Source organism: Ascaphus truei, chromosome 1 (genome assembly GCF_040206685.1).
Source record: "Ascaphus truei isolate aAscTru1 chromosome 1, aAscTru1.hap1, whole genome shotgun sequence".
Taxonomy (NCBI): Eukaryota; Metazoa; Chordata; class Amphibia; order Anura; family Ascaphidae; genus Ascaphus; species Ascaphus truei.
The window spans coordinates 275,592,990-275,619,630 of record NC_134483.1 but is presented as its reverse complement, the minus strand read 5'-3'; the positions used below and the strand labels follow the sequence as shown (position 1 = coordinate 275,619,630).

At 50.2% G+C, this 26,641-nt stretch overlaps 1 protein-coding gene across 4 annotated transcripts in view; it reads left to right on the top strand.

Annotated features, from left to right (window-relative positions):
• TBC1D2 (TBC1 domain family member 2) overlaps positions 1–26,641 on the top strand; it is a 167,098-nt gene that overhangs the window by 31,316 nt on the left and 109,141 nt on the right. For all 4 annotated transcript variants that reach the window (XM_075604321.1, XM_075604311.1, XM_075604302.1 and 1 more), the window contains exon 6: positions 14,623–14,723. In XM_075604321.1, the coding sequence (XP_075460436.1) occupies positions 14,623–14,723 (101 nt within the window). The remainder of the gene's footprint in view (positions 1–14,622; positions 14,724–26,641) is intronic.

Here is a 26,641-nt window from a genome sequence, read left to right as displayed (position 1 = left end):
TGTGTGCATGTTTGTGTGTATATATGTGCGTTTGCGCATGTTTATGTGCGCATGTATACGTGTGTGCATGTTTATGTGTACGTGTGTGCATGTTTGTGTGCGTGTGCGCATGTTTTTGTGCGTGTGCGCATGTATGTGTGCGTGAGCGCATGTATGTGTGCGTGTGCGCATGTATACGTGTGTGCATGTATGTGTGCGTGTGCACGTGTATGTGTGCGCGTGCGCATCTATATGCGTGCGTGTGCATATATATCTATATCATACAAACACTCACAAAGGGGGTAAGGGCGGCCCTCCTACCCCAGCCGCCAAAGCTCCCTTACCCCCTCGCCGCTCCCTTCCCCCCCCCCCGCCCGCTCCCTTACCCCCTCGCCCGCTCCCTTACCCCCCCGGCCGCCAACTCCCCAGCCGCTGGGGGGCCAAGCAGCCTCGGATCTGCGCCAGTCCCACTCTCCACCACCTCTCACTCCCGTTGTGTGTGTGTGTGTGTGTGTGTGTGTGTGTGTGTGTGTGTGTGTGTGTGTAGGGAGGGACGTTTTACTCCTGCCAACAATTTGTGCCTCACTTTCACCCCCCCCCCCCCTACCCCTGTCCTTCACCCCCCCTACCCCTGCCGTTCTCCCCCCCCTACCCCTGCCCTTCACCCCCCCTACCCCTGCCATTCACCCCCCTTACCCCTGCCCTTCACCCCCCCTACCCCTGCCCTTCACCCCCCCTACCCCTGCCCTTCACCCCCCTCTACCCCTGCCCTTCACCCCCCCTACTACCCCTGCTCTTCACCCCCCCTAACCCTGACCTTCACCCACCCCTACCCTTCACCCACCCCTACCCCTGCCCTTCACCCCCCCTACCCCTGCCCTTCACCCCCCCCACGCCTGCCCTTTGACTGACGCACGCACACACCCTGACTGACGCACTCACACACCCTGACTGACGCACGCACACACCCTGACTGACGCACGCACACACCCTGACTGACGCACGCACACACCCTGACTGACGCACGCACACACCCTGACTGACGCACGCACACACCCTGACTGACGCACGCACACACCCTGACTGACGCACGCACACACCCTGACGCACGCACACACCCTGACTGACGCACGCACACACCCTGACTGACGCACGCACACACCCTGACTGACGCACGCACACACCCTGACTGACGCACGCACACACCCTGACTGACGCACGCACACACCCTGACGCACGCACACACCCTGACTGACGCACGCACACACCCTGACTGACGCACGCACACACACCCTGACTGGCGCACGCACACACACCCTGACTGGCGCACGCACACAAACCCTGACTGGCGCACGCACACAAACCCTGACTGGCGCACGCACACAAACCCTGACTGGCGCACGCACACAAACCCTGACTGGCGCACGCACACAAACCCTGACTGGCGCACGCACACAAACCCTGACAGCCGCACGTACACACACTGACAGCCGCACGCACACACACCCTGACTGACGCACGCACACACACCCTGACTGACGCACGCACACACCCTGACTGACGCACGCACACACCCTGACTGACGCACGCACACACCCTGATTGACGCACGCACACACTGACTGACTGACGCACGCACACACACACACACACACACACACACTGACTGATTGACGCACTGACTGACACACACACACACACACACACTGACACACACACACACACAGACACACAGACACACACACACACTGACTGACGCGCGCACACACACACACAGACTGACACACACGGACTGACACACACACACACACACACACTGACTGACACACACACTTACTGACGCGCGCGCGCGCGCGCGCGCACACCCTGACTGACTGACTGACTGACTGCCGCACGCACACACTGACTGACTGAGGCACACACACACGCACACACTGACTGTGTGTGTGTGCGTCAGTCAGTCTGTGTGTGTGTTTGTGTTTCTGCGTCAGACTCACTGACGCGCGCGCACACACACTGACTGACTGACGCACACACAATGACTGACGCACACACACACTGCATGAAGCTGTAAAGGAGGGAGGGGGGGAACTGGATTGATGTGAATGGGGGACAAACAGAGAGAGGGGGAGGGGTGAGGAGAGAGAGAGGAGCGGGAATATTACATCCCGGGCAACGCCGGGTCTCTCAGCTAGTATAAAATAAACGTAAAGAGAGGGTGCATACCATTCAATGATGGATACAAAAAAAGGAACAACAGGACAGTCACTCTTATACTCCCAGAAAGTGAATATATATATATCATTTACGTGAATCACTATCCGTATTTGAAGTGTGTGTGTATATAAATATATATATACATACAAATGAGCATACAGTAATATTTCCATTTGCTATTTGCCTTGCTATGGAGGGTTTTTGTCACTTTTTTACTCACATAACTTCACATATACATACATATATAATATATAATATATATAATATATATATATATATGCAGTGGAAGTGTATTGTGTGTATTTACCTACACACTCACTCCACATTTCAGTAACATACATATACATCTAAATAATATTCACATATACACGTTTGCTATAAATGGAATTATTACAATTTTACATTATATACATGTGCAATGAATGGAATAAACACTGTAATATAAGTTTGAAATCGCCTATCCGAGCTGCTATGCATGGCTGATCCCTTTTCTCCAGCTTCCTTGAATGTGCTATGAGGAAGATCATGTGACCAGATGCTAGTGCACGTTTAGAGAGAGGGAGGGCAGTGCTGACAAAGGGGTGTGCCTGGGTTTGTGACAGGACATGAAGGGGCAGTGCCTTAGCAAATGCTTGTTAAAATAGAATACAAGAAAATTGGTCTTTCAAAGTTGTTTTTTTAAAAACAGAAAATGCTAAAAGTATTATTTCTTACTACAGAACTGATTTATTAAAAAAAACACACATGCAGGATATAGACTGAACTGCAGCTTTAAATATCATAGAATACGGTGAAAGGTCACAGCAGTGGCCTAAAAGAATCCTATTTGCACTCGCTAGACCAGAAATGCTAGGCTACGAAAAATTCAATCCTAGGAGTTACCTCCATAGCCAAACATAAACAATTTTAAAATCATATTTATTAAACATATATATGTAGCCCTTTTTGTGAACCGCCTGACCCACCCAATCTCACATTGGCCCCTCGTGGTCTAACCGGTTCCTTTCCCCGCAACACACCTGCTCTAAGGGACTACTGGTAACTGCGTAACACCTGTGGCTCCAGGAGATCTGAGCCTCCGCTAGCTGGGAGCCTGGGGAAACCCTTACCATTTACCTGGTGCAGCCCCTCCACTTACCCAGGATCCCCGTTATGAAAGATAGCCCTGGGTAAGAAATACAACACTCATAGATATAATACTAACACTTTACTAACACACAAACAAAGCAGTACACAACATCATAACCTTATGCTCTATCCGCATTACCTCGGCCCAATGTCTGGTGTTCCCACCCAGTGTCCTGTGATCCCCCACACCCAATGTCTCGTACTCCTACGGAGGTCGTGGGTGACTGCGCAGTCACTAAATTAAGCTAGGGCCCAGTTGGTGCACTTATATACTTCAGAGGTACCTTCCGAGCACTCCGATGCTCGGGACCGCAACTCTCTTCTAAAAGGGTCAGACGTCCGTCTGATCCTATCCAGGTACTTCTCTCCGTGGACCCCAACGAGGGTCCCACCGCTTCACGGGAACTCAACCGAATCACGGCAACACCAACCGCATCACGGGACAGCAACCGCCGCTATCCCTAACTAACCCTATCAGGACAGGAACCCTAACCTAGGGCCTGTCCCTGATGAACCGCAACCTGGGATGGCTTGGGGAAAACTCCTAGGGCCTGTGGAACAATAACCTGCCCCCCCCTCCCCTAGCTACCCAGTCCTATCTGTAACTTTCTAGCTACTCGCTACTCCTAACACCTGCAGCAGACACACAGCTCACACTGTCAGCCTGCAGGTATTCACACACGCTGCACACACTGCGCCCAGCACATGCAGCGACACACACACAGCTGCACTCACACACAGCCACCTGAATCCCGCAGCAAATCCACTGCTTGCACGCTGTGCCTATTTGCCAGTGCGCACAGCCCTATCCGCTGTGGCACTGCCAAACTGCACCTTCCACACCTAAGGGTGACCTCCCTAGCTAGGGCCGTCCCTCTTCAGTTACCCCCTGCCCTTACCGGGAATTGGGGCCTGCCTGGGGACCTAAGGAGAACCCTTACCTGGTGCAGGAGCCACGCGCTCCCTACACCCTTCCTACTCCTTCCTTCTCCTCGTGCAGACTGCCTGTGCAAAGCCCAGGAAATGTATCTATATTCCCGGGCTGAGCTTCCTCCAGCCCTATTGGCCGCAAGGGAGCACCTGACCTCTGTCTCCCTATGCCTGCCCTCGCGCGATCTCTCCCTAGCTCTGGGGATCCTACCTGCGCATGCGCGACCTGTCTGGAGCCTTCCCTGCGCTGGCCACCTACTGCGCATGCGCGAACTAACGCGCAATGGCGGCGCCCTCTCCTTAAGCCGCCGGGCCAGTGGCAACGCGATCGCGGCCCTAGCAACGGCCCGATCGCGTCCCCGGCAACCGGCCTGCGCCTCACAGTCCCGCTCTGCTCCCTGCTCTGGCCCCCACCCTCGCGAAGTGCCGGCGAGTCCGTCGCAGCCTCCGGCGGCACCCGCTACCACACGGCACTCGCGGAGGGGGGCCAGAAAGTCCAAATTTACCTCGGGGCTACATTCTCCCCCTCGCAGAATCCCAACGCCCTCGCTTGGGTAGCAACCGTACAGTGGATTATATAATGGAAAATGCATTGTAACCGGTACATCAAACACAAGCAATTCCCCATTTGTACCCAACATCATCCCATGGATACCCGAGGCCAGCTGAGTCTCAGAGTGGAGTGCCCCTAACTGATTGGGTGAGGGTATCCCACCTTGACTCCTGTGAGTCTTTTGGAGCTCAAGACCTGTCCCTTGCACCAACCCACCTTCTCCCTCTCGCAGAAAAAAATGTACGGGGTCCTGGGTGTTGACCCTTGCTGGATCCTCCGGTCTCGTCTCACGGGAGACAGGGAGGCTCAGTCTCTTGCCTCGGTCCACCACATGGCGAACATAGCGCTCCATCGCGCACCTGGGAGAGGCCACAACTACCAGAGCGGTCTCAACACAGTCCTTGTCCGCTCCAGCAATCCCTTTAACGGTGATTCTTCCGCGGACGGCACCACTTCTTCGGGTAGGCCCGGGTCTTGAGAAGGCCAAGCTTGGAGACTCCTTGTGCAGGAGTATGTGTCGCTCCGGTCCGCTACACCGGATACCTGGATGAGGTCGGATTCGTTCCATGATCCGCAGAGATCTTCTGGGGGAGACACCTCCACCAGGACGCGATGACGGGGTGAGCCCATCGCCCGGGTGACCCTACCTTTGGAGTCACCAGGCTCCACGATCACCGGGGAGCTCACACCCGACACCCCTGGGGCAGTCAACATACCCCTATCGTTGTCGGCAGGTACTGATCCCAAGCCTGGGACCGCTGGTACCTCGGTGGTAGGCCGGACTGCCAGTTGCAGGGCACACGGGCCCACATCATGGTCTGCATCAGTTGAGGTGGTTGCCTCGGTGACCTCACTGGAGTGGTCCGCCGGCAGGCGCATCACCACGCTCGGTTGGTCGCTAGAATCACCACACATGGGCGGGGGTACAAACACCTTACCCTGGCCTTCCGGGATCTGTGGTTCTGGTCTCGGTGGTTCCTGCTCGGGAACCGGGTCTGGAACCAACATCTGGGGTTCCAACATCTGGAGCTCCGCCTCCAGCGGCTCCGGCTCAGCGTCTGGAAAGTCCATTTGGGCACATGGCCCCTCCACCACCTCCATTGCTGAAGTAGAAGCATTAGTAGCGGCTTCACCCACCTTGGTAGCACCATCAGGCGCATCTTTCTCCGCAGGTTCCGCCATCAGGGGTTCCTGCTCTTCCAGTTGAATGTCCCCTTTGAGAGGGTCTGCAACAGTGGTCTGGACACACGGGTCCCCGGAGGCCTCTGGAAGTAAGACAAACTGAGGACAAGCATAATTTACTGTAGGAGAGAGGTCCGGCTCCTCCTCTTCTTCCTCGGCTGGTTCCGCCGCCTGGGGCAGGATAGGCTTTAGGAACCAGGCCCCGCAACACTCACATTGGGGCTCCCACGCCAGTGCCTCCCTCCGGGAACAGCCACATTTGAGGCCAAAACACTGGGTAAACGTTTCTCCGTCCACCTCAGTTGACCTGAAACCTAGCTGTAACTGGGACGGTTCGACTCCCTCTTTAAGGGCTTCACTCAGGCAGGGGCACATTAGCACCGTTACCTCCATTCCTGGCAATTTCCAGGGCTCATACACATCAGGGTGTAACCCCTGGCAGTCTCTCTCATCCTCGGGGAGGAAACACTCCATTTCTGCAACAGTGTCCTCTGCCGCTGGCGGTTTGGGTTGCAGGAACTGCGCCGCACAGTCAGGACACTTAGGCCCTTGGGTCAGCTCACCAACGGCACACTCACATTCATTCAGACGGCCGTGCAGGCATTCTTCCCCGTCTACCACGGTCATCGTGAGGGCAACTGGTGACTCAGATGCTCCATCCATCCAGCCACCAGTCGCCTTCCAGGCTTTTAGCGCACACGGGCACACCACCATTGGCAAGACTAAATGGGGGGCCCGTACGATTCTATACAGCCAAGGGTGTTTTTCTCGGCATCCCTTGCTTTCCTTAGGGGGAACAGAAATGGCTGGTTTCTGCTCACGACACTCCCTCCCCCTGGTGGACTCTAGAGGAGGAGCAGCACAGTCTTTTGGGGAATGTTGCGAGCTCGGTACTGAGTCACTCACAGTGTGGGGGCGGGGCTCTGGTTTTCCCGCCAGTCCTGGATAACTGTTGGCAACATTTTCCCGTGCGGCCGGGAACTTAGCACGTGGCTTCCTCCGCCTTGAGGGCTTCCCCATGGCGAAAGAAAAATAGGACAATTTAGAAAAACATGTACAGGGCACCCCAGGTCTGATATCTCAGCAGCGCCTCCAAATGTAGCCCTTTTTGTGAACCGCCTGACCCACCCAATCTCACATTGGCCCCTCGTGGTCTAACCGGTTCCTTTCCCCGCAACACACCTGCTCTAAGGGACTACTGGTAACTGCGTAACACCTGTGGCTCCAGGAGATCTGAGCCTCCGCTAGCTGGGAGCCTGGGGAAACCCTTACCATTTACCTGGTGCAGCGCCTCCACTTACCCAGGATCCCCGTTATGAAAGATAGCCCTGGGTAAGAAATACAACACTCATAGATATAATACTAACACTTTACTAACACACAAACAAAGCAGTACACAACATCATAACCTTATGCTCTATCCGCATTACCTCGGCCCAATGTCTGGTGTTCCCACCCAGTGTCCTGTGATCCCCCACACCCAATGTCTCCTACTCCTACGGAGGTCGTGGGTGACTGCGCAGTCACTAAATTAAGCTAGGGCCCAGTTGGTGCACTTATATACTTCAGAGGTACCTTCCGAGCACTCCGATGCTCGGGACCGCAACTCTCTTCTAAAAGGGTCAGACGTCCGTCTGATCCTATCCAGGTACTTCTCTCCGTGGACCCCAACGAGGGTCCCACCGCTTCACGGGAACTCAACCGAATCACGGCAACACCAACCGCATCACGGGACAGCAACCGCCGCTATCCCTAACTAACCCTATCAGGACAGGAACCCTAACCTAGGGCCTGTCCCTGATGAACCGCAACCTGGGATGGCTTGGGGAAAACTCCTAGGGCCTGTGGAACAATAACCTGCCCCCCCCTCCCCTAGCTACCCAGTCCTATCTGTAACTTTCTAGCTACTCGCTACTCCTAACACCTGCAGCAGACACACAGCTCACACTGTCAGCCTGCAGGTATTCACACACGCTGCACACACTGCGCCCAGCACATGCAGCGACACACACACAGCTGCACTCACACACAGCCACCTGAATCCCGCAGCAAATCCACTGCTTGCACGCTGTGCCTATTTGCCAGTGCGCACAGCCCTATCCGCTGTGGCACTGCCAAACTGCACCTTCCACACCTAAGGGTGACCTCCCTAGCTAGGGCCGTCCCTCTTCAGTTACCCCCTGCCCTTACCGGGAATTGGGGCCTGCCTGGGGACCTAAGGAGAACCCTTACCTGGTGCAGGAGCCACGCGCTCCCTACACCCTTCCTACTCCTTCCTTCTCCTCGTGCAGACTGCCTGTGCAAAGCCCAGGAAATGTATCTATATTCCCGGGCTGAGCTTCCTCCAGCCCTATTGGCCGCAAGGGAGCACCTGACCTCTGTCTCCCTATGCCTGCCCTCGCGCGATCTCTCCCTAGCTCTGGGGATCCTACCTGCGCATGCGCGACCTGTCTGGAGCCTTCCCTGCGCTGGCCACCTACTGCGCATGCGCGAACTAACGCGCAATGGCGGCGCCCTCTCCTTAAGCCGCCGGGCCAGTGGCAACGCGATCGCGGCCCTAGCAACGGCCCGATCGCGTCCCCGGCAACCGGCCTGCGCCTCACAGTCCCGCTCTGCTCCCTGCTCTGGCCCCCACCCTCGCGAAGTGCCGGCGAGTCCGTCGCAGCCTCCGGCGGCACCCGCTACCACACGGCACTCGCGGAGGGGGGCCAGAAAGTCCAAATTTACCTCGGGGCTACATTCTCCCCCTCGCAGAATCCCAACGCCCTCGCTTGGGTAGCAACCATACAGTGGATTATATAATGGAAAATGCATTGTAACCGGTACATCAAACACAAGCAATTCCCCATTTGTACCCAACATCATCCCATGGATACCCGAGGCCAGCTGAGTCTCAGAGTGGAGTGCCCCTAACTGATTGGGTGAGGGTATCCCACCTTGACTCCTGTGAGTCTTTTGGAGCTCAAGACCTGTCCCTTGCACCAACCCACCTTCTCCCTCTCGCAGAAAAAAATGTACGGGGTCCTGGGTGTTGACCCTTGCTGGATCCTCCGGTCTCGTCTCACGGGAGACAGGGAGGCTCAGTCTCTTGCCTCGGTCCACCACATGGCGAACATAGCGCTCCATCGCGCACCTGGGAGAGGCCACAACTACCAGAGCGGTCTCAACACAGTCCTTGTCCGCTCCAGCAATCCCTTTAACGGTGATTCTTCCGCGGACGGCACCACTTCTTCGGGTAGGCCCGGGTCTTGAGAAGGCCAAGCTTGGAGACTCCTTGTGCAGGAGTATGTGTCGCTCCGGTCCGCTACACCGGATACCTGGATGAGGTCGGATTCGTTCCATGATCCGCAGAGATCTTCTGGGGGAGACACCTCCACCAGGACGCGATGACGGGGTGAGCCCATCGCCCGGGTGACCCTACCTTTGGAGTCACCAGGCTCCACGATCACCGGGGAGCTCACACCCGACACCCCTGGGGCAGTCAACATACCCCTATCGTTGTCGGCAGGTACTGATCCCAAGCCTGGGACCGCTGGTACCTCGGTGGTAGGCCGGACTGGCAGTTGCAGGGCACACGGGCCCACATCATGGTCTGCATCAGTTGAGGTGGTTGCCTCGGTGACCTCACTGGAGTGGTCCGCCGGCAGGCGCATCACCACGCTCGGTTGGTCGCTAGAATCACCACACATGGGCGGGGGTACAAACACCTTACCCTGGCCTTCCGGGATCTGTGGTTCTGGTCTCGGTGGTTCCTGCTCGGGAACCGGGTCTGGAACCAACATCTGGGGTTCCAACATCTGGAGCTCCGCCTCCAGCGGCTCCGGCTCAGCGTCTGGAAAGTCCATTTGGGCACATGGCCCCTCCACCACCTCCATTGCTGAAGTAGAAGCATTAGTAGCGGCTTCACCCACCTTGGTAGCACCATCAGGCGCATCTTTCTCCGCAGGTTCCGCCATCAGGGGTTCCTGCTCTTCCAGTTGAATGTCCCCTTTGAGAGGGTCTGCAACAGTGGTCTGGACACACGGGTCCCCGGAGGCCTCTGGAAGTAAGACAAACTGAGGACAAGCATAATTTACTGTAGGAGAGAGGTCCGGCTCCTCCTCTTCTTCCTCGGCTGGTTCCGCCGCCTGGGGCAGGATAGGCTTTAGGAACCAGGCCCCGCAACACTCACATTGGGGCTCCCACGCCAGTGCCTCCCTCCGGGAACAGCCACATTTGAGGCCAAAACACTGGGTAAACGTTTCTCCGTCCACCTCAGTTGACCTGAAACCTAGCTGTAACTGGGACGGTTCGACTCCCTCTTTAAGGGCTTCACTCAGGCAGGGGCACATTAGCACCGTTACTTCCATTCCTGGCAATTTCCAGGGCTCATACACATCAGGGTGTAACCCCTGGCAGTCTCTCTCATCCTCGGGGAGGAAACACTCCATTTCTGCAACAGTGTCCTCTGCCGCTGGCGGTTTGGGTTGCAGGAACTGCGCCGCACAGTCAGGACACTTAGGCCCTTGGGTCAGCTCACCAACGGCACACTCACATTCATTCAGACGGCCGTGCAGGCATTCTTCCCCGTCTACCACGGTCATCGTGATAGCAACTGGTGACTCAGATGCTCCGTCCATCCAGCCACCAGTCGCCTTCCAGGCTTTTAGCGCACACGGGCACACCACCATTGGCAAGACTAAATGGGGGGCCCGTACGATTCTATACAGCCAAGGGTGTTTTTCTCGGCATCCCTTGCTTTCCTTAGGGGGAACAGAAATGGCTGGTTTCTGCTCACGACACTCCCTCCCCCTGGTGGACTCTAGAGGAGGAGCAGCACAGTCTTTTGGGGAATGTTGCGAGCTCGGTACTGAGTCACTCACAGTGTGGGGGCGGGGCTCTGGTTTTCCCGCCAGTCCTGGATAACTGTTGGCAACATTTTCCCGTGCGGCCGGGAACTTAGCACGTGGCTTCCTCCGCCTTGAGGGCTTCCCCATGGCGAAAGAAAAATAGGACAATTTAGAAAAACATGTACAGGGCACCCCAGGTCTGATATCTCAGCAGCGCCTCCAAATGTAGCCCTTTTTGTGAACCGCCTGACCCACCCAATCTCACATTGGCCCCTCGTGGTCTAACCGGTTCCTTTCCCCGCAACACACCTGCTCTAAGGGACTACTGGTAACTGCGTAACACCTGTGGCTCCAGGAGATCTGAGCCTCCGCTAGCTGGGAGCCTGGGGAAACCCTTACCATTTACCTGGTGCAGCGCCTCCACTTACCCAGGATCCCCGTTATGAAAGATAGCCCTGGGTAAGAAATACAACACTCATAGATATAATACTAACACTTTACTAACACACAAACAAAGCAGTACACAACATCATAACCTTATGCTCTATCCGCATTACCTCGGCCCAATGTCTGGTGTTCCCACCCAGTGTCCTGTGATCCCCCACACCCAATGTCTCGTACTCCTACGGAGGTCGTGGGTGACTGCGCAGTCACTAAATTAAGCTAGGGCCCAGTTGGTGCACTTATATACTTCAGAGGTACCTTCCGAGCACTCCGATGCTCGGGACCGCAACTCTCTTCTAAAAGGGTCAGACGTCCGTCTGATCCTATCCAGGTACTTCTCTCCGTGGACCCCAACGAGGGTCCCACCGCTTCACGGGAACTCAACCGAATCACGGCAACACCAACCGCATCACGGGACAGCAACCGCCGCTATCCCTAACTAACCCTATCAGGACAGGAACCCTAACCTAGGGCCTGTCCCTGATGAACCGCAACCTGGGATGGCTTGGGGAAAACTCCTAGGGCCTGTGGAACAATAACCTGCCCCCCCCTCCAGTAGCTACACAGTCCTATCTGTAACTTTCTAGCTACTCGCTACTCCTAACACCTGCAGCAGACACACAGCTCACACTGTCAGCCTGCAGGTATTCACACACGCTGCACACACTGCGCCCAGCACATGCAGCGACACACACACACACACAGCTGCACTCACACACAGCCACCTGAATCCCGCAGCAAATCCACTGCTTGCACGCTGTGCCTATTTGCCAGTGCGCACAGCCCTATCCGCTGTGGCACTGCCAAACTGCACCTTCCACACCTAAGGGTGACCTCCCTAGCTAGGGCCGTCCCTCTTCAGTTACCCCCTGCCCTTACCGGGAATTGGGGCCTTCCTGGGGACATAAGGAGAACCCTTACCTGGTGCAGGAGCCACGCGCTCCCTACACCCTTCCTACTCCTTCCTTCTCCTCGTGCAGACTGCCTGTGCAAAGCCCGGGAAATGTATCTATATTCCCGGGCTGAGCTTCCTCCAGCCCTATTGGCCGCAAGGGAGCACCTGACCTCTGTCTCCCTATGCCTGCCCTCGCGCGATCTCTCCCTAGCTCTGGGGATCCTACCTGCGCATGCGCGACCTGTCTGGAGCCTTCCCTGCGCTGGCCACCTACTGCGCATGCGCGAACTAACGCGCAATGGCGGCGCCCTCTCCTTAAGCCGCCAGGCCGGTGGCAACGCGATCGCGGCCCTAGGAACGGCCCGATCGCGTCCCCGGCAACTGGCCTGCGCCTCACAGTCCCGCTCTGCTCCCTGCTCTGGCCCCCACCCTCGCGAAGTGCCGGCGGGTCCGTCGCAGCCTCCGGCGGCACCCGCTACCACACGGCACTCGCGGAGGGGGGCCAGAAAGTCCAAATTTACCTCGGGGCTACATATACAAAAACCTTATTGTCTAAAACACCACTACAGTATGTGGCTCCAGGAGAACACAAAGAGGGGGGTGGGGAATAAGTACTGATATAGTTATCCGAGCAGTTTGAGACTCTAATTGTAATCAGGACAGTATGTATAATATATACACTCCTTGAGAGACTCCCCAGAATTATCCTCTATTAGTTATGAGTACAGCATATAGCCTGTGTAATGTATATGGGAGTCCATGAGTTTGGAAAGTTTCTGCAATGTAGTGTGTAGGGGACACACTACATTGCAGAAACTTTCCAAACTCATGGACTCCCATATACATTACACAGGCTATATGCTATACTCATAACTAATAGAGGATAATTCTGGGGAGTCTCTCAAGGAGTGTATATATTATACATACTGTCCTGATTACAATTAGAGTCTCAAACTGCTCGGATAACTATATCAGTACTTATTCCCCACCCCCCTCTTTGTGTTCTCCTGGAGCCACATACTGTAGTGGTGTTTTAGACAATAAGGTTTTTGTATATGTAGCCCCGAGGTAAATTTGGACTTTCTGGCCCCCCACTGCTGTGACCTTTCACCGTATTCTAGAATATTCCTCTTCCCGTATGCACCCTATCTCTCAATTACCAGCACATGTATATAGTAGGACACTAAAGGTGAGCGGTAGCCATTTCTCCTACCTTGTTTAAATATCAGCAGGCTCACAGATTTCAGTCAGACTCCTTGAAGTTAGTACATTTATATTTAAAAACAAACAAACAAAAAAAAAAACCCTTTCTGGTCCAGATCTTAGTGATTCTGGTTCTTTGAAAGTTGACATCTCTGCTAACCTAAACATAAGTTTTTTTGCTATACATGTCAGTGATTTAGACAAACAAATGTATATACAGTCAATACTGTATTGTACACTATTGCACTTGAAACAATATTTCTTCTTCCTATTGTAACCTGTCACTGAGGTGGGGGCCTGAGTCTTGTAACTTGGTGTTTAACTCTTATAGAGGGTGGTATACAGAGGGGAAAGCAGGAGTAATTAGACACAACAAAACTGTAAGGACTTATAACAAACTTTATATTACTTTATCATGTTGAACAGGGATACATACACAGGGCTACCACATAACCACACAGTATTTTTGCAATCCTACTAAAACAAATCACTAACGCTGCGCCTCTGTCTTTATATATTTTACAGTCACTGCATATTAGTTCACATACTCTGTGATCAGACAGGGTATTTGTACAATAACCTTTCATGGAGCTCTGGTGTCAAACAGATGCAGCTGCTGCGTCTTACAGTTACTGTGAAAACATAACTTTTGTTCCAATGTAGGGGGATCTCTTTCTTTCCTCTGGCTGTTAAATCCTGATATTTCTCCTCTTAGCTGTTGCAGTGCTCCCTGAGGTGTCACTTTACTTTGTACTGGCAAGAAAAATGCACCAGTCTCCTCACTCCATGGATCAGTCAGGCCCTTGCAGAGTGTTCTGCAGCAGCCTCTCCATATCAAAACAAACTGCCACACCAGTCCCCTCAGCAATCCCTTCCCAACTGTCATTCCACTGGCTAAGCACAGTCACATGGTCAGTGTCATGTAATTCTTAAAAGGGCCATGTCCTGTGCTGATAGCAGACACAGGGGGTTACACTATTATTATAAACTTTCTCAAACCGTGTCTAAACAATTAGACTTAGAATTGCGCATATTTTTATCAAATATTTGTTTTCCTCCAAAAGGGCACATTACAATTACTTTATTTTAAAGTCACTTTGATCAGCAAGTGACGGTTATGACGTGGGTGCATTTACAGCTCATTACAATACGTTACAAGTGCATCCAACACTGGAGTAAATCATTGCCTAAACTTAATTATATTCTCTATTTCATTCCTGTTGGGTATAATACTAATGAGCTGCCTGTGTCTTCCTTTTACAGGAATACAGTTCGTAATTTCTGTGCATCGAAGCCTAGTTTGGTAAATACCCGGACTGCTTTTCATTTTGAGGAGGTTGAACAAGCAGAAGGAGAGAAAACAGGTGCTATAACATATCTTATTATGAAAGGCTAACTCAATGATGTGTACTTGTACTGCAAAAAGGGCATCGGTTTTTCTTTAACTAGCTTTATTTCTTGATTCCTATTAAAATGAGAATGTGAGTATTTTCTTATTTTACATTTAAAGGTGAAATCCCTGATACATTTATGAAAAAAATGTACTGTATTTGTAACTAATATCTCCTTTCACATAAACCATCTTAAGTTCTATACAGTGACCCTTACATAACATTAAATTGTGATAGACCATTGGTGAGACTAATCGCACAGAAACTCCCCCTGAAATCAATTCGCTATAGCAGTTTGATGAATAATCTGTTTTTTATTGGCAAATCACACCATTTACATTTTTTTAAATAAATTAGTTCTGTACTATGAGAACATACTTGTACAGTAGCATTTTCTTTTTAAAACAACTCTGAAGGACATTTTTTAATGTATTATAATGTAAGAAGCATTTTTTGTTTCTATAGCAACCATTTAAAAAGTCACATCCCTTTCCTCTTCTGAAACAGGCTCTGGCACACCCTTTTGAGCCCTCCCCTCTCTCTAGCAGTGCAACAATTATATCTAGTGACTGCCTGGTCACATGATCTTCCCCACAGAACTTTGCATCGTTGGCCCTCTTCTGCTGCACTGACAGCCATTTAGTGATCCCCCCGAATCTTCACCGATCGGTAACTTAGCTAATTACCTATTGTGTGGATTGTATTGATGCACATCTTAAAGTGAAAAAATAAATACAATTTAAAAAAAAAAGGACTGCTGTTTTGAATCCATTAGTACTTTTTATGGGAACATGATCAAATAGTGTGGATCTTTAAATAAACACATGACAAAATGAAAGCTTGCATGTAGAAGATAGAGAAGCAAACATTATGTTATCACAATGAAACTTGTTTTTGGTTTCCTCTTTACTAGGAATAAAAAAAAGTGGTTTTAAAAAAAAAAGTCCTTGCCTTTTTGGGAAATTTTATTTTAACTTCAACTGTAGTATCAGAATTTTTTGAAAGATTTCAAGTACTGAAGTAAATATCGGTACTGAAATCAGAAATGTTCTTGTGGTAGAACTTAGGGCACCCCTTTTTAGGGATAAATAAGAAACTCCATATAGTGATTATAAATGTATTGAATGGGGTTGAAATACTAACTAATTTGCTCAAAGCTTTTTTTCATTATCAAAAGCTAAATTATGTATTGTTATCTACATATATATTTATTATAATGTTGGAGCAACATCTTCCCTATAAAAATACCATGGAAATATGTTATAGAACTTGTAATCTGTTGCATGACAAAATTGAAAGTAACAGTCGACACAATTTCAAATATAATGTGTTACTTATTATTATGATAATGATATCATATTAAGCAATTGATTCTATTTGCAAGTGCACCACTACTACTTCCAGTTTCAATGGGTCGATTATTTTATCACTTAGGCCCAGATCCACAAATCTCAGTTAAGTGACTTAACATGACGCTATCCTAACTTAACATCACATTTATTTAATGTAACATCACATTAAACCTGACCACGCATCTTCAAATGATAATAACGTAATGTCAAGTTTTCTCCCATAAAGAGCATTGAACTAACTGTAATGGCACATGAGACGCACATATCCACTAAAGCCTAGGTGGGCAACCCTGTCGCAAATCGCCACAAGTGGCGAATTGGCCATGAAAGTGTGGCAAATTTGAGTTTGCCAGCTCCCACAGTAAAATAAACGTTTTCCTGATGGCGTGTGCTGGTTTCTGCTTTTTGAATGAGTCATTGACGCAACAGAGCCATCCAATACTCCCCTCTGCTTTCAGTTGGAGTCTAGACCCGAACAGGCAAAAGATTGGTTCAGACAGCTACATCCAGTAAAAGCACCATCAACTCACCAGGAAGAGGAAAATATAAAAACATTTATTGAACTACATAAAAACTACAAACTACATAAAAAACAAACTACAAACAGGACAGGAAAAAAATCCTCCCACGCGTTTCAGGCTAAACAGCCCTTTCTTATGAAGAATCCAATACTCCCCTCTGCTTTCAGTTGGAGTCTAGAACCGACCTTGAACTGTTATTTTTTATGGGAGCTAAAATTTGTAGTGACGCAAGTAAACAAAAAGCATGGTGTGGCAATTTTCACTTCTCATTCGCCACACCTGTGGCTACATTTGTGCAGAGGTTGGCAACCTATTTTTCAAAGTGTGTTAAGGTTAGTGAATGATTTGAGCAATTTATATGTACTGTAGCGGTAGGAAAGGTGCGTAGGCAGAAGTTACTTGACATATTATATCTCTCCCTCACCCCCTCTCTCTCACCCCCTCCCTCTCTCTCACACCCTCCCTCTCTCTCTCTCCCACCCCCTTTCTCTCACACCCCTCTCACTCCCTCCTCTCTCACCCCCTTCCTCTCTCTCACACCCCCTCCCTCTCTCTCACCCCCATCTCTCTCACGCCCCTCTATCTCACCCCTCCTCTCTCACCCCCTCTCTCTAACCCCTTCCCTCTCTCTTACACCCCTCCCTCTCTCACCCTCTCTCTCTCTTAACCCCCCTCTCCCTCACCCCCTTTCTCTCTCTCTCTGTCAACCCCACCCCTTTCTCACCCTCTTTCTCACCCCCTCTCTCTCACTCTCTCTCACCCTCTCTCTCTCACCCCCTCTCTCTCACCCTCTCTCTCACCCCTCTGTCTCACCCCCCCTCTCTCACCCTCTCTCTCACTTTCACACTCCTCCTTCTTTCTCACCCCCTCTCTCTCTCTCTCTCTCTCTCTTAACCCCCTTTCTCTCTTAACCCCCTCTCTCTCTCTTAACCCCCCTCTCTCTCCCCCCGCACCCCTCTCTCAAACCCCTATCTCTCATCCCCTCTCTCTCTCACCCCCTCTCTCTCTCTCTCTCTCTCTCTCTCTCTCTCGATATTTCACCCCTCTCTCTCTCTATCACCCCCCCTCTCTCGCACCCTCCCTCTCGCTCACCCCCTCCCTCCCTCTCTCACCCTCTCTCTCTCTTAACCCCCTCTCTCTCTCTCACCCCTCGCTATCCCTCTCACCCCCTCTCTCTCTCTCTCTCACCCCCTCTCTCTCTCACTCCCTCTCTCTCTGTCACCCCCACCCCTCTCTCTCACCCTCTTTCTCTCTCACACCCCTCTCTCTCAGACCCTCTCTCACACCCCCTTTCTCTCAACCCCCTCTCTCTCTCTCTCTCTCATCCCCCTCTCTCCCTCAGCAAAGATCATTTCAGTATTGCAAAGCATGAATAACAGAGGATAGGGTATAATGATTACACAGTGCATCAATAACAGGGAGTAGTGTAGAATGATTACATAGTACCTGGGTAGCAGTTACACACACGGATGTGGGTGTTAGTGGGCATCTCTCAGCCCGTAACAGGGGCTGATATAGTGGGAGCCAGTTCTGCTGGGGTTTCATCTTGTCCCAGGAGGATCACTATTTTGTGGTTTTCTTTTATATTATTGAAGTTCTGTATAAGAGCTGTGAGTTTCTCCAAGTGGGTACTCCTCACTTCAGCGTATTGTGTGCAGCGCAGCAGTAAGTGTGTTTCATCTTCTACCTCTCCTAGCTCACATCGCTGGCACAGTCTCATCTCCCTGGGCTTCCAGTTCAGTCTGTGTCTGCCTGTTTCTATTTCCAGGCTGTGGGAGCTCATTCTGTACTGGCACAAGGTCTGTCTCAGCTTTGGGTCTTTTTACCTTCAGTAGGTAGAGTGCCAGAGTGTATTCTCTCTGTAGGCTATGGTAGGTCTCCAGCTTCTTTGAGCACTGGATATCATTTTCACACAGTCACATACTGCTCCTTTCTTTCGTTGGCGATTTTGAATTGATTTGTTTTTTTTCTGCAGGCTTTTGATCTGTGTAGGGTTATGTTCTTGGAGTGAGAGGACAAGTTGTTTGATGGTACAGGGTTTAGTGAGGAGATCCTGGCGTCTCATTTCTCTGTAGTAGTAAGACTGTGACTGGCTGTTGTTTAGGTGGGCCCAGAATGTCAGTGCTCTCTTCTGTACAGTGAGCAGTAGAGGCAAGCGGCCCAGCTCAGCCCGGCATGCATTGTTTGATGTACTCATGTGTACTTGGAGAAGGTGTTTGCAGAACTTCATATGCAGTATTTAGATTGGGCTGGTATCCCATTTTGTGGAGTCTAGGTATGTCACAGGACCCTACACCTCACTGCCATACAGAAGGATGGGTGTGATGATGCTGTTGAATATTTTCATCCAGATTCTTATTGATGGTTTGAAGTGGTACAGCTGTTTCCTTATTGCATAGAATACCCCGCGGGCCTTCTCCTTCAGTGTATTTATGGCCAGGTTGAATTTCCCTGATGAGCTGATTGTTAGACCAAAGTACTGTATGTTTATAGGGTGGCCAGGTGTCCGGTTTTGAACAGGACAGCCTGGTATTTTGCCCCTGGGTCCGGACTTACCCACGCCGAGGTGCTGTGATGCTGACAGGGAGAGAGAAGCCTGCAGTGGGGGAGACCCAGGCATGGCGGCAACTGCCCTGACCGGCCGCCGCCCCCCCCACATCCACTGCCCCCCCCCCCTCCGTATCCACTGCCCCCCCTCTGCTCTTCCGCAGGCAGGCCCCCCGCAGCCACCGTGCCCGACCTGACACCATCCCCAGGGTAAGTCTGAATTTGATTGGGGGGGTGGGGGTATTTTTTATATGTTTTAGGGAGGTGGGGGTATATTGGTGGGGGTATATTGGTAAGGGGGTATATGGTGGGGATATATAAAAAACTAAAAACATTGTCCTGGGTATTTTGGCATTAGATTCTCTAGTTACATCAATACTGTCTAAGACTGCCTTAAGGCTATGTTCACGTCCATGCGGCATGCGGGCATGTGCGCGCGGAAGCAGGAGGGGGCATTGCGCAAGAAATCTGTTCAAACTGATTTCTTGGCGCGGCCGGCCGGTCACGTGAGCGGTTCACCCAATGAGGGCGAACCAGCTCTGTGACGTCACTGGCACGCCCCTAGACACACCCACAAACGGCACGCGTACCATGGCCGAAAACTGCACTCACTTCAAGCACCAGCCTTACTCCACGGCCATGATGGAAGAAGTCTGTCCTTTTGTTATTAACTTTCATGCAGCATTTGTTTTCAGAGTACATACTTTTGATGGTGTTGTATGTTCTACCCCCTATTCTGCTCTCTAGTATTTTCAACAGTAGACCTGGATGCCAGATGGAGTCGAAGGCCCTTTTAAAGTCCACAAAGCAAGCAAAGATTTTGCCCCGGTTGGTGCTGTGAACATGTTTATTGATCAGGCTGTGCAGGGTGTAGATGTGATCGGTGGTACGGTGGTTTGGCAGGAATCCTGTCTGGCTCTTACGCAGTACACTCTGCTCTGTCAGGACGGTGAGGATTCTGCTGTTCAAGATGCTGTTGAACAGTTTCCCCAGGGTGCTGCTGACACAGATGCCTCTGTAATTGGATGGGTCCAGTCTGTCTCCTTTCTTGTGAATAGGGGTTATCAGTCCTTCGTTCCACAGTTCAGGGAAGTAGCCAGTAGTAAGGACCAGGTTCAACAGTTTGAGTGTAGTTTCTTGTATAACTTGGTTGCTGTACTTCAGCATCTCATGTAGAATGCCATCTGGTCCACTGGCTTTCTTGGTTTTTGTTAGTTTTCTTTTTTCTTTTATTTCCTGGATTGTGATTGATATGTCCAGAGGGTTTTGGTTATCTTTTATAATGTTCTCCAGTGTTGTTTGTTTGGTGAGAATTAGTTTTTGGTCTTGTATCAGGTTTTCTTCCGGGATTTCTTGGTACAGGTCCTCAAAGTAGTTTTTCCAGATGTTGCTATTCTGAATGGCCAGGTGTCTGTTATTCTGTTTTGTATCAAGATGGTTCCAAGTTTACCAAAAAGTATTCCCATCCATTGCTTCTTCAATTCTTTCAAAATTTTTGTCAATGTGGTTGTGTTTTTTCTTTCTTAGGCCTCATCCATAGTGATCTTGCGCGTGCCGCGAACAATAGATGGCTCCTCTATGAGGCCGCATACAGTGCACACGAGCGATGAAGTACGACGGCGCGGCAGCATTTCCAGAAGACGATTTGAGTTTTTAAGCGGCGGCCGCATCACTTGGGTGGTTCAGCCAATGAGGGCGAACCTGCTCCATGATGTCACAAGCACGCCTCCGACATGCCTCCCCGTTGCGCCAGTCGTAGAAATTTTACAGGCCATGGATCGTTCAAGCAACAGGCGCGTGTGACGCCATGCCCTCCGTCGTGCACGCACGCCTGCACTATGGACTAGGCCTTAGGGTGTGCCTGTAGTGCTTCAGGTGTTGGTGGTACCTTGTTTGTAGTTCTGTATTGTTTGGGTCTCTGTGTTTTTGGTTTGATATTGTTCGTAGGCTTTTTCTAAGGATGTTGCATTCCTTATCAAACCATTTTTCCTTGATTTTGGAGTTTGTTGTTGGTCAATTAGGGCTAGTTTTTTTCATGTTTAATTTTCTTGCTATTAGATGGAATATTTTGTTGAGATGTCTTACTGCCAGGTTTACTCAATGTTTGTTCTGCTTGTAGTTTGTGTTCTGGAAGCTTTGGAGTAGGTTTCCGACTTCTGGGCTGTTGATTGTTTCTGTGTATGTCGCAAGGCTCTGTTTTGTCACTTTGTAGGTGGCTTTCAGGCTATGGAGGTTGGAGAGGGTTTTTTGTGTTGTGCTTGGTTGATCTGGTCTCTTAAAAAAGAGCAGGGGTTGATTGTGATCTGATAGAGGTGATGCTGTTTTAACTATGAAAGTACTGATGGCTTGTGGGTCTATATCAGTGTTTGTGTAATCCATTACACAGAGCTGTATGTGTATCTGCCCAAAGAGTCTCCCCTTGTCCGTCCATTGATAATATACTGTACAGTCCCGGACCGCGACACAGGTTCAGCAGCTCTATACCATTCTTGTTTATTGTGCTGTCGTAGCTGTTTCTTTGGCGTGTCACAGAGCTATGACAACAAGTGTAATTTCCAAAGATGTAGTTATTTCCATCTGTAGATATGTAGTCTGGTTCTGTGCCTGTTGTGGCAGTGAGTTCTCCACATATCAGCACTTTGCCCAGGGTCTGAAAGTGGATTGCCTCTGTCTGCAGGATCTTGAAGATGTCTAGCTTGTAGTACGGGGAGTCGGAGGGGGGGATGCATGCTGCACATAGGTATGTGTCATATTGATGGGTGAACATGGAGCCTTTTATTTGTAGCCACATGTAGGTATCTCCTCTTTTTATTGGGTTTATTTGGCTTTTAAGCTCCTCCTTGTACCATATTATGATTGGTGGCCTTGTTTCACACCTTTGTGTTTTTTGGCTGGTACTAGGAGCTGCCTGTATCCCATGGGTATGAGAGACGTCTCCTCCGATTGGATCCATGTTTCGTGTACGTTTGTCAAATTGTCTGGATCTTGTGCTTTACTCCCAAACGATAGCTGGACAGAAAATACTCGGGCGAAATCTTAAAATACGGCATATGTTGATTCCAAAATGATTAATACTACCTTCGCTATAGCCCCACTGTTCAAAACATGCCAGAGTTGAAGGCTCCTGCTGCTCAATCCCACCTAGGATCAATCCAGGACATTTAGAGGTAAGTATAGGGAGCAAAGAAAAATAGGGGAGCACAGGATTAGAAAGTGGTTCAAATCAATATATATATATATAAACAATCAAGGGCAGGCTGCTGAATTGTAGCCGGCCCACTTACGTCACACAGCAGCGCACGTGGGTTCATTAACCACAGTCAATGCACTTACTATATGCTCCAATGACAGAAGAATTGGTATCAGGAGTATTAATATACACTTACACAGCCGTGTGTAAGTGACACACACACCTTTTGTTTCTTTCTTTCTCCTCCTCTCATCTGATCCAGGTCACCTGAGTGCTTTTTCTTGGAATCCTAATAGGTGCAAATACTTGGACCCCTTCCTCTTGGGGTGCACCCCCACCAACAATATCGAGGCCAGAGATGAGTATTAGATCACATTATAAACTTTTAATATAACATAAAAAATCCACACACATGTTCCAGGAGGTGACCGCAAAAAGTCCGTACCGGGTACGGCACTACAGCGTCCCCTTTCCCACGTCCGTTGCACAGCTTTGGGACACAGCTGAGACGCAGTCTGCACAGACTGCCATGGTGGCCTCCTTGGGACAGAAGACAGAGCTACGCGTTTTGCCATTCCCACACGGCTTCGTCAGGCTCGAAAGTTACTACTGGGAAGTGCTCCCTTGGTTTAAATAGGGGCTCCTTACTCATTAACCAATTTCATTCATGTGATCACATGGAGGGCTTCATTTTCTTACACACCCATGTTGTTCAGGCGGACGCCCAAGATGTGATCGGTGGACATCAAAAGCTGACACATTCAGGCCGTGAATGTTCCAGCTGCTAATTTTAAAAGATCCCATCTTGGATACAGTATATATTATATATCTTATATATATGATCTAATTTGCGAGTTTTTTTTGTGTGCAGTCTTTGTTGATAAATGTGGCTACATTAATTCTTAGTATGTATGCACTTCTCTTTCTCTGCATATGTGGTGTATGCTTGTTTATGGTAATGATGTTGGTAGAATTTTTTATACTTTCATCAGTCTGGTGCAGATCATAATGAGCAGTGCCCAGGTTTCCTTTAGTTCATTGCTGGCAGTTGGTCTGGTTCTGGAGATTGTTGGTGTGATGTTGTTCTGTGATGCTGGGTGGGTGGTCCGATGCTGTTGTCTGTGTGGGTATTTCTGTGTCTCATGAGTTCTGTTTTGTCTGGATCCATGGTGCAGTGTCCTGTCCTGCAGTGGGTATTTGGCTGTTCTCTCCAATGTGACATCTTTCAAGGTCTTTGCAAAGTAGTGCAAGCCTTGCTGGTTGAGGTGCACGTGGTCATATAGATGTTGAGGTATGATGGAGTCATGCTGAGCCAGTGTCATGTTCTAAGCCTGCTGTACCCATGCTTGGCCACCGGGATTGCTCCTGCTCTCTCAATGTCTTGTTCTAGCCTGCAGTGCCTATACTTGTCCACCGGGATTGCTGCTGCTAAACTAAGGAACATTCCAGACCCTGAAACCTGACACCTCTGCACCTGTGCTCTACCTCTTAGCCTGCCTATATAAACCTCCCTTTTCTGTTCCTCCCTTGCCTGTTTATACTGGTTCTTCAGCTCTTGCTGTTTCCTGTGTTTACTGCTGTGCTATTGATATATTGTCCTGTTCCAGTCTCCTAGTTGCTGACCTCTGCTTGTTACCTGACTACGCTGCCTGCCGCCTGCCTCTGACCTCTGCTTGTTACCTGACTATGCTGCCTGCCGCCTGTCTCTGACCTCTGCTTGTTACCCGACCATGCTCCCTGCTGTTCTTGCCACTGGGATCCACTCCAGCTGAAGTCTAAACCTTGACAGAATAAACAGGCCCTACCATGGATTCCGCCGGAACAGACCTGGCCCAGGCTCGGACACTCCATGACTTACAACGTGGTTGGTTTCCAAGACCAACAAGGACACCTTATCAAACATCTTGGTCACGTGGAAGAACAAGATACCCTCCGGAAAGAATGGGATGCCCGCAGGAAGAACGTGTAGTCCGCGTGGAAGGATATGCCCTCCGCTCAGAGGAACGAGCTGCCGCCGCAGAAGCTGAAAACCGTGAAATACGTGCAGCCTTAATCGCCGCATCTGTTCAAAAAACTGTGACTGTGCAAACCGCGCCCCGTGTAACCCTTCCGGACAAATTTGGAGGAAAAAAACAATCTTTTCGGGATTTCCTTAATCAAAACAGACATGTGTTCAAGCTTCAGCCTACCATCTATAATACCAACGAAGTCAAGGTTGGACTGATCATAACCCTGCTCAAGGATGAGGCCTTTGCTTGGGTCTCCCCTATGTTAGAACAGGATAGCCCACTACTTAGGGATCTGGAGGAGTTCATCGAAGCCATGAGTCTGATTTTTGATGACCCAAATCGTGGTGCAACCGCTGAGGCAACTCTGAACAACCTTCGTCAAGGAAAACGCTCGACAGCGGAGTACGCCGCTGAATTCCGCAGATGGGTTAACGATACTGACTGGAATGAGGCCGCGCAGAGATATCATTTTCGTCAGGGTCTCTCAGAGCAAGTTAAAGACGAACTAGCCCGGGTGGTGCCTCCCGAGAGATTTGAGGAATTTGTCCGTTTATGCATCCAAATCGATCGCAGGCTTACGGAAAGACGATTGGAGTGACAAGGGTTCATGCCAAGCAACCCCGGGTTTAGGGATGTCAGTACCCCAAGACATTCCAGGGAGACTGAGGAGGAACCGATGCAAGTAAATACATTGCGGGGACCCCTCTCAACCGGGGGAAAGGAATAGACGCCGAACAGAAGATCTCTGTTTACATTGCGGAAACGATGGGCACTATCTTGCCGATTGCCCAAACATGTCCAGGCGGTCTTCTTTCCAGAGCCCTAGGAGAAATCAGCTGCAAGCTATTTCAAAGACTGTTTTCTCTGCTTCTCAAGGTAAAGACAACCCTCCTTCTCTACATCCACATCTCCTGGTTCCTATTATAATTGAGGAAGGAACACATCATTTTTCAACCACAGTAATGGTTGACTTAGGGGCGGCAGGGAATTTTATGGACATAGAATTCGCCAAGAACAATTCGGTACCATTTATAGCCAAGGAATCGCCAGAAAGGATGGAAGTCGTTGACGGTTCTCCTTTAAGCTCTGGACCTGTTACCCATATAACAAGTAACTTAACACTAATCATGGAGCCCAATCATCAGGAAAAGATTTAATTTGGTCTCATTCCGTCGCCTTTGTTTCCAGTGATTCTGGGAATTCCATGGCTCATGATCCATAACCCTTTAATTTACTGGAAGACCAAGACACTCACGTTTCCCTCGGAGCACTGCCAGCTAGCCTGCCTACCTAAGACTCCTATACCAGAGTGTGTAGGAATACATAAGATTTCCTCGTCCCAAGAAAACATACTGCCGGCTCCATACTCTGAGTTTTTAGATGTGTGTGACAAGAAGAACGCGGATACGCTTCCCCCACATCGTTCTTATGACTGTCCCATTGAGTTATTACCGGGTGCTGCCATTCCGTTCGGAAGAATCTATTCCCTCTCAGAGCCGGAATTGAAGGTCCTCAATGACTATCTACAGGAGAATCTGTCGAAGGGTTTTATCCGACCCTCTACTTCCCCAGCAGGCGCTGCGCTCTTCTTCGTGGGAAAGAAAGACTGTTCTCTACGTCCCTGCATTGACTATCGGGAACTAAATAAGATTACTGTAAAAAATAGGTACCCGCTACCTCTGATTCCCGAACTATTGGAAAGAATTCGGTCAGCCAAGATCTTTACCAAATTAGATCTCAGAGGAGCATATAATTTGGTCCGCATTCGACCTGGTGACAAATGGAAGACAGCTTTCCGAACCTGTTATGGGCACTATGAATATCTGGTTATGCCCTTTGGACTCTGTAATGCCCCTGCTACTTTCCAACATTTAATCAATGATGTCCTCCGAGAGTTATTGGACCAATTCGTAGTGGCATACCTGGATGACATCCTAGTCTTCTCAGATAACACCATCGATCACCAGAGACATGTCCGAATTGTCCTTGAGCGTCTCCGTAAGCACAAATTATACATCAAGTTGGAAAAATGTGAATTTGAAAGGACCAGCATGCAATTTCTCGGTTACATCATCTCTCCAGAGGGTTTGAGTATGGACCCAGGCAAGATTCAAGCCGTGGTAGAATGGCCAATCCCTCAAAGTGAGAAGGACATTCAGATATTTGTGGGCTTTGCCAATTTCTATAGACATTTTATTAAAAATTTCTCTGGCATTATGGCCCCAATCACCCGACTCACACGGAAAGAATTCCCCTTCAAATGGTCTCCTGA